The sequence below is a fragment of the Oryzias latipes genome, chromosome 11 (genome assembly GCF_053564925.1).
Source record: "Oryzias latipes strain Hd-rR chromosome 11, Olatipes_Hd-rR_3.1".
In the NCBI taxonomy this organism is placed as follows: domain Eukaryota; kingdom Metazoa; phylum Chordata; class Actinopteri; order Beloniformes; family Adrianichthyidae; genus Oryzias; species Oryzias latipes.
In genome coordinates this window covers 4,676,299-4,685,000 of record NC_136247.1, presented here as the reverse complement: position 1 = coordinate 4,685,000, position 8,702 = coordinate 4,676,299, and the positions used below count along the sequence as shown (strand labels likewise).

The 8,702-nt window shown below is 40.4% G+C and overlaps 1 protein-coding gene and 1 long non-coding RNA gene across 5 annotated transcripts in view; both read right to left on the bottom strand.

Annotated features, from left to right (window-relative positions):
• Nucleotides 1-6,407, bottom strand: part of col9a1c (collagen, type IX, alpha 1c) — a 32,221-nt gene extending 25,814 nt beyond the window's left edge. For 3 of the 4 annotated variants that reach the window (XM_078954551.1, XM_078954550.1, XM_078954552.1), the window contains exons 1-2: nucleotides 6,228-6,404; nucleotides 1,530-1,615 (exon numbers count right to left, since the gene is read on the bottom strand). In XM_078954551.1, coding sequence (XP_078810677.1) covers nucleotides 1,530-1,615; nucleotides 6,228-6,256 — 115 coding nt within the window. In that variant the 5' untranslated portion in view covers nucleotides 6,257-6,404. Of the gene's footprint in view, nucleotides 1-1,529; nucleotides 1,616-6,227 lie in introns of all 4 variants that reach the window. The other variant, XM_023960205.2, reaches the window with a different exon arrangement.
• Nucleotides 6,408-6,705: 298 nt separating this feature from the next.
• LOC144995122 (uncharacterized) lies at nucleotides 6,706-7,519 on the bottom strand. Its single transcript, XR_013658757.1, has 4 exons — nucleotides 7,393-7,519; nucleotides 7,219-7,293; nucleotides 6,907-6,973; nucleotides 6,706-6,800 (listed from the first exon to the last, which is right to left on the bottom strand). It is a non-coding gene; the product is annotated as an uncharacterized LOC144995122 (long non-coding RNA).
• Nucleotides 7,520-8,702: the final 1,183 nt, after the last annotated feature.

Genomic DNA, 8,702 nt, shown 5'->3' with positions numbered 1-8,702 from the left:
TTGTTGACCAAATTAACAAGCTGCCGGTTACTTTAATTCGGTTAGTGTTCTCAGGAGAAAACGACAAAGCAAAGCCTTAGAATCACAAGACCCAGGCTGAATTTTCACTGATGAAGACGTCCTAGAAACTCACACATACTTTTTTTTTTAAAAACTCTAAACTGCAGGTCGAAGCGAGAACCAGGATGAACGAGCCTATGTGTCTCTCATGGTCATTATGTGAAATTAAAGTCAATAAATAATCTTTGTGAAGGAAAACTGGCAAATGTACTTCAAAGAAAAGGTTGGCGTTTGTTGCCCATTGACTCCTATTGATGCAAATATGCATCACACCAATTCTGCTCCAAACATTTGTTATTTAACATCTACTTGCAAGCAAAAACACAAATGATTTTTTTCTCAGCTAGAAATAAATTCAGACATCAAGGTGTTGAATGAAATCAAACTGGAACTTCCAGTCCTTGTCCAGTTTAAAGTGTAGTATTCCTTCCTTCCTTCCTTCCTTCCTTCCTTCCTTCCTTCCTTCCTTCCTTCCTTCCTTCCTTCCTTCCTTCCTTCCTTCCTTCCTTCCTTCCTTCCTTCCTTCCTTCCTTCCTTCCTTCCTTCCTTCCTTCCTTCCTTCCTTCCTTCAACATTATACAGCAGTGTTTTCTTGTTTTCATGGGAGAAATGCAGACATGTTGCCAAGGTGGACTCTTTGGGGGCCCCCACATGGAGCGAAAGGCGGAGCCTTATAGATTAAGGCGTCTTAGGAAAATGAGCTGCGAAAACAACTAATATTTCATTAAAAAATCATTCTTTAGTGTTCCAAAGGTAATATATCATCATAAACTGTATATGGATACAGTTTTCTCTGAAAGGCTTAAGAAAAGCCTGATATAGCAATGAAACTTTGGAAGAAGAGGTCACTATACTTGTGCTATACTTTGGTCTGACAGAAGTTATAAAACCTTTCATGAAAACAGCGAGAAATGACGACGACCAGAGGGACTCCCCACTAAAACAACCAGAGTCAGCTCATTTGCAGTTGACAGTGTGAACAGAAGTCATCTGGAAGCTATTTCCATGTCCTTCACAAACTGCTAAATGAGATGTGGTGAGACGGTATTTCTAATAATTCATTTACCACCACGAAACAATTACATGAGTGCAAATGCAAGTCTGAGGTGGTAAAGTTGCTGACTGTTGTGGTGTTTTCCTCAGTCATTAGTGCAGGGGGGACGTCAAACACTCAGCTGCAGAGCTTGGCAGTAAAAAGGTGGACCAGCACACTATTTGCATAAACCTCTCTGTGTGCACTTGTGTTAGATTGATTGTCCCTTCAAGCAGGAGCAGAGGTGGATTTGTTGTGATTTTTATGGGGGGGGGGGATTAATCCAATTTAATCCTGTGACACAGGACAACACTTCTGTGCTATTTTTGGCTTTTGCGTTGCAAAAAGCGAATGACCTAGCAACTGTCTGTGTGGGTGTAAACATGGATTCTCCTCATGTTTGCATGACAAACACTTTCAGAGTGAAATGACTTACGACCGAGCGCTGGGCTGAGCAGAAGGCAGAGAAGAGCCACATGCATGGAGAGGGGTGCCAACAATGACTGCTGGTTCAACTGCTTTCTGTTGAGCAGGAGAAGAAGAAATCAGGATTCAGTCAAGCATCCCATTTTGTGTGACAGTTTCTCTTTTGACCAGATCAATAAGACGCAGAAGAGATGGAACAGTGAGACAGGCGACTTGATGTTCAACCAGGCCGAAAAGAAAAGCTAAAAAAGAATTCAAAATAAACTATCAAACTTTTTGCTTTTTATTCCATAAATAAATTTGAAAAAAGGTGCCGGTAACATGAAATAACATCACATATAAACTCTGTAAACAAACGTTGCATTGAAAGTACTGCTATAGGTTCAGAAGTACTCGCTGGTTCCAAAGAGCTGAAACCCCATAGACTTCTATAGAGAAATAAACATCTATTACTCAGACAAACTATTAGTCAGAAGAACCATTCCTGCTCCGATACCTTCTATTAACATGCTATTGATGATCCTCTTTTTATCAATTTTTTTGTTGTAGCTCACATTATTAAAGTTATAAAATGACCAATCAGATGCCTCAATAAAAGTAGGTGGACTAGCATCGAATGTTCAAAGCATTTGATTGATAGATTTTCCTCAGCCTCCTTTTAGTGAAAGGGGTGTGGCCTTCTAACATGTTCATTTCTGATTGGAGAGAGTGGTTGTCATAGAAATGCAGACTACGACTGACACAGACTGATCACAACTTAATGAGGACATCTTGCTCCAACATGGCGACAGACATAATCCCAAAAGTGGCAAATTAACTGACTTCAGTTGGTTGGAACCGGGAGTAGGTCATGTTCTATCGGTGACGTCACGTTCACTCAGTCCAGTTCTCCGTTTATAGTCAATGATTACTTCACACACCCATGCTAGCTTAATGCTAGTGGTAAAACACTGCACTGGAATTAAAGACTAAAATGTTATACAGACGAACTGAAAAAAAACCAAAAAAAAAACAAGATGGCCTGGAGGCTGAGAAATGAACAACCATTGGTAACAAACAGCAGGTTTGTTAAAGCTTGTGTTTGCTAACAGGGTGGCTAACAGGGAGGGAGGTAAATCACAAATTAGACTAAAAGTGGTTCTAAATACATTTAGTGTATTCTTAATAAAAACTAAAACACTAACTTACTTTTTTAAAATTTACTTTTGTATACAAAACGCATCAGATTCTTCAGTTTTTACAGTAAAAAAGCTACAATTAAGCAGTTTAGCATGCTAATTTGTATGGAAGCGATTCTGTAGCATAATTGAATGAAGCTGCATTTTGTGACTCAAAATTAAAATGAAGTAGCAATCCGCCAAAATGCTTTTTCATTGTCTTCTTCAACACGCCTTATTCTGTCACTTAATTCGAATGATAAAGAAAATGGTATTTGACATTTCATTTTCAACAAGGTCTCTAGTAAATGTGTAGCAAAATTCATTTAGAAATGTCTATTTGACAATTAAAATGGATTAATAGAAATGCTTTTTAATTTTCAAAATGTAACTGCATCAAATGACTAAAAATTCAAATGAAAAATCAGTACTTGAAAATGCTTTTGCATTTGTGAGAATTACATCATCCTTCATTTTGTTCCGGACACCACTGGAAACACAAATTCATATGATGGCTTCTCAGATCGTAGCCTTCGGCGATCGGGAGCTTCGGGTCGCGGGGCTTTGCGCTCCGCTATACGAAGGCAGCTGCCGGTCTGAAGAAAAAAAACTTGTCCGCGGTGCGACCGAAGGAGGACCGCAGAAGGCGGAAATGCTGCTACGTAGTCCTGAGAAGCTGTGTACAATCACCAGAAGTTCACAACCAACACAAAGCCGTCTTCTCTGCCGCTAACACAAAGCTCTACTGCTCCTAGCATGTCTGTGTCTCTTATTAGCCGGACATGTGAAGTTAGCACTGATGTCATCGCCCCGCCTCCCCTCTGGAAATGCTTATTCGAATTGAATAATGCGACAATGTTTGCAGGGTGGATGTGAAAATGAAAATGCAATCCCCTCTTTGCATTTTTGTTTTAATTATGACAAAGAATAAGCGGTTTTTAGGTAGAAATGAAAAAGCATTTCGAAGTATTGCTTTTTCATTTTAATTTTAAATCATTTAATGCAGTTACATTTTGAAAATGAAAAACATTTCTGTTAATCCATTTTAATTGTCAAATTAGACATTTCTAAATGGATCTTTATACACATTTACCAGAGAACTTTTTGAAAATGAAATGTCAAATATCATTTTCATTATCATTTTAATTAAGTGACACAATAAGCAGTGTTGAAGCAGAAAATGAAAAAGCATTTTGGCGGATTGCTTTTTGATTTTAATTTTGAGTCATTTGATGCAGCTCCATTTTGAAAATGAAAAAGCATTTCTGGTTTTGACTTTTATTCTTAATTATGCTGCATAATCGCTTCCATAAATTTGCTCATTGTCACACACGTAAATTGTCGACAAAATTGTCGACAAAAACAAGCAGAGAAAAGTTAAATGGGTTAAAGAGTTAGCATTGATATTTGAAACATTTTTAAACTTCCACAAGAAGTGAAAAGAAATGTGAAAGTAGCTCCTCACTTCCTCACACACTTAAGCTCCACTAGGATGACGTTTTAAAATAGTCAGACAAAACCAACAGTTGGGTTTGGGTTTGAGTTCTTTGAACTTCCCAGGAGTTTTGCTGAGGAGGCGATGGATTAGGACTTTTTCTTAAAAGTAATTTTTCTTGAAGATTTTTGTTTCCTTATTTTTTTCCCAGTACGTTCTGGTACATTCTGACCGGACACCCTCTGGTCCTTTGAGTTCCTTCATGTTGGTCTTGAGTTTTGGCTTTCACCCCCGCTTCACGATCAACACGAGTGATGGTGGTTTTAAGGAATCGCCCCGTCCGTTTGGAGAGCTGCTGTTAAAGAGTTGGTGGTACTGGAGACCCAGATCACCTCTCTAGTGGAACTTTCTGATTATCTATGAAAGCCCATGAGTGTGCGTGTGTGTGCGTGTGTGCACATGCGTCTGTGCACGAATGTGCTTTGGCAGTGATTGATGATGAGGTGTGTTCAGAGGAAGAGCTGGTCTCTCTCGTTGTAGCTTTCACATTAACCCTTGTGCTATCCTAGGCACTTTACCATTGGGAGTTGGGTCATCTAGACCCACTAGACAGTGCTCTGAACCTTTTTTCTTCAATGATTTGTGATCTTCACTGGTGTCCATGGATTACATGAAATCTTTCCACCTTTATCCACCTTTGTCATGGTAGGAAGAACACGTCAATGGAAGGGGGGGGTCATCTAAGATAGCACAAGGGTTAAAGCAGCATCTTCAAAGCTGCAGTGAGACCTCCGTCTGCCGCAGATGTCAGTTTATCTGAAGCGCAGTTCTTGGAGGTCAAAGTGCTGAAGGATTTCATGACAAATCAGAGTTATGTTGATTGATTTCATGGAGAATATCAAAGGGGAATTAAGTAGAAGCTGCACTTTAATCCTATTTAAGTGTAAACATGTTGTCTCTGAAGCTAGAAGTCTATATAAAACTAGACCATTAGGCTAAATCTGTTAGCTCTGTAGTATATTATGGCTGATTGCCAAAGGAAACACTGAATTAAGCTTAAGAAACCTGTTTTTAACTAGATCCAACATTCTTGGAAAACAGCAGAAAAACTGAACATCTAAACCTTCAAATACTACAAACAGAGAACGGGAGAAAAAGTCATTTTACATTTTCAAAGAAACAAATTTCACTTGAGCAATACATTTTTGCTATTCAGGACTTGAATGATTCTACTGTGACTTTTTTCTACTGTGACGCTCTTTTCTTTATATCTCTTACCCCTTGTGCTATCTTTGATGACCCCACCCTTCCATTGACGTGTTCTCCCTACCATGACAAAGGTGGATAAAGGTGGAAAGATTTCATGTAATCCATGGACACCAGTGAAGATCACAAATCATTGAAGAAAAAAGGTTCAGAGCACTGTCTAGTGGGTCTAGATGACCCAACTCCCAATGGTAAAGTGCCTAGGATGGCACAAGGGTTAAGGGTGTACCTCACCTCTTGGCCCCCCAGGATCAAGTGAAATGTATGGAGCATTGGTAATAACGCCACAAGAAGACAGTTTCTCTAGAGAAGAACATAAAGGACAGATGCTGGTTTTCCTGGAGGTTCTAAAAAGATCATCAGGCCCGTGTTTAAAGCAGAACAGAGTCAAAGGGGAAGAACCTTTTTCTCACAGAGGATGGACTCATAGATCTAAACTAGTCGAGACAGAGTCAAACACTGATCTTCTCGTAAATAAATTGTTGGGCTCACGGGGGCTTTCCACCATTTACTGCCCACATCCTGAGCCATCCTGGTGGTACTTCAGTAACCCCGTGATCACCCTGAAGTAAAGCGCTGCTGATTATGATGCGGACAGCTGTGCACTGCTGTCATTTTTAACGGGTTCTTTGCATAAAAGAAGAGGCATGAGGGATGTTCTGTTGGACTTGATGACTGATGGACAGATTTCTAAGCTTTACTTCAACCTAAATCCACACCTAAAGTCACAGGTTTAAAGGAAAATACGATACATTGATAATCTTTCTGCAATAAACCCTTATTAATAGTCAATTAGCAGCTTTGAGGTGGCTCTTGATGGTTTGCTGAAGTTCTAGGGGTCTTTATTTACCTCTTCCGTCCCGAGCCGAGGGAAGCCATGTCTCTCTTCACTCTGGGATGGAGACACGCAGGTCTTGGAAAGGAGGCTTTCAGCAGCCAGATGTAGGAGCAAAAGGATGTAAATTCCCTCCCTGAAGTCAGTCGCACCTGCGCATGTTGAGGACTGACTGAGAGACGAGGTGCAGGGGGGCTCAAGCATTTTCGGAGGACACATAAAAGTTTGTAGAGTGGATTCTCATTGGCTGAAAGCTCCTGAGAAGGTGGCGTCTACTTTTTTTATTACCAACACTTAAAATGATGCAGAAACCCACGAGCCTTTATGTGAACACCACCAACTGCTTCCTCCTTTACAGCCCTCATAATGACATGAGCCGCCTGTGTGTAATTCTCTTAATAATTATCGTCCCGATAGGAAAGAAGAATCCAATGAGTGATTAAATGTGGATTTCCACCTGAAGAATGCATGCTAGCTAGTCGTGTTGACATGAGGGAAACCCTGTGATTACCTGAAAGGCCCGAGGCAGAGCAGACGTGCTGTTTATGTATCCTCCAGGTTATGTAACTCATCTGCACTGTAGAAGATCTGAGGAGCAGAACCTGACAGCTTAAAGATTTCCTTCAGGAAAAGTTCGCTGACATTCACAGCAGCTTTGTTTATTCCTCAGCTTCTTTGATTCCCTGACACTTACCAAAGTTACACTTTCTTCGGGATGTGTTTGCAAAACCTCTGCTCCCAAAGTGTCTTGTTCTGCAATCCTGACAGTCAAACATTTCTGTTCATCACCTCCAAAACAGAGACTTGATTTTGTGTCAGGAACATACACACCGCAAAGATCTTTATATAAAAACAAAAAAAGCTGGTAGTCGCTGAAGCCTTGAAATAAAGATTTATTTGCCTTCTTGCACTTTTTTCTGCTCCACTTCAATTATTTAGATTGTAAAAAGTAATCATGCTGAACAAAAATCATCTGACAGATAAAACATTAAAAATAACATCTAACCATGAGGTATTTGCCAAACTAAGCTTTCAACAACTTTTTTTGGGAGATCCCATCCAGACCGGATCACCGTCAGACCTGTTGGCCCAAAATATCACTAATTACTTTTGAATTCAATTACATTTGAATCTTAATTTTCTTCATATTTGTCCACCATCATGAGAAAAATGATCCTACCATGGATGTAATCCCACTATCTGTCAGAGCAGACATCATCATCAACTAAGGGAGTAACAACAGCGATGCTCTCCGATGATGAAGCTACAGCTTCTCCTCGAACCGCGTGCAGAAAGACAGAACTTTGAGATCTTTGGTTTGTCTTCAGTCTGTTTCATGTCATGTTTATCAGAAGCCTCTGAAGTAACCACGCTCTCATTTATTCCCAGCACTTCAGCTGCTTTCTGCATCTCTTCTCAAAACAGTCACTTCTCAGATGAGGAGGAGGAGGAGGAAGAAGAAGGGAGGATTATGTAAACAATCAATATGAAAGTCTGTGTACTGCTAGCTCTGGAAGCTGCTCCTTCCAGTTGTCAGAGCTGGTTTCTCCTGAGCTGGTTTGAACGCCTCTTCTGGGTGTCTGACTCACCATCTGGCTGCTGCAGAACTTCTGCTCTGAGCTTCTCATGCTGCTTCTAAAACCAAAGTCAATTGCTGTTCGTCTCTGGTGGCATTCTGCCATAAGCTCCAAGCTCTCTTGATTAAGAGCAGAGCACTATCGATTTTTTTCTCCTGTCTTGCGGGCGGTTGCCAGATTCATACAGAGTCTAAGAAAAAGCTGGCAGCGTTTTCATGGATGCCGAGCAAGGACACTCACTTTCTCACAATGTCAGCAGGAACTGCTGCCTTTGAAGGCTCGGCTTTTGTTTGGAAGATGTCGGTGAAAGTAAATCTGCTCCATCTTCTCCCACTGCGGCAGCCTTAACTTTCCTCTTTTGTCCTACAACAAATGTTCCTGTGTTTGTCTCTTTTTGGTCCCCTCAGACTCCAAACTGTGACAGCGGTTGGTCACATTTATGGGTCAGCTGGAGGTTTTTGCAACTCGAAGGGAGTTTGTTTCTCTTTAGGGTCCCATTTTATTTGTTCGGTACAGAGATTAAACCAAAAACTCTTCTGTTTAATCTGTTTGTCACTAATATGTCATTGTTAAATCATAGTTCACAGTCAGACAGTTCTGATCATCGGTTTGACAGCTCTTGCTGTCGTCTCAAGAGCAGCTGGAGCAATAATATATGATTTAACAGAATGTGTGTCTGATATAGGATGAAGAGGACAAACATGAGACACTAAGCAGAGACAGAAAAAAGAATCAAACATTTAAAATTCCTAAAAATGTGGTCTGGTCAGAGGGGTTTGAATTTAACTCTCCATGACTCCAATAGTTAAGTCCCACTCACATCATCTTTTGATCTGAACGTAAAGGCGTTCCCAGAGGTCTTTTGATTATGGTTATGCTGTTTTTAGACAAAATCGGAAAAAAAACCCCGGAG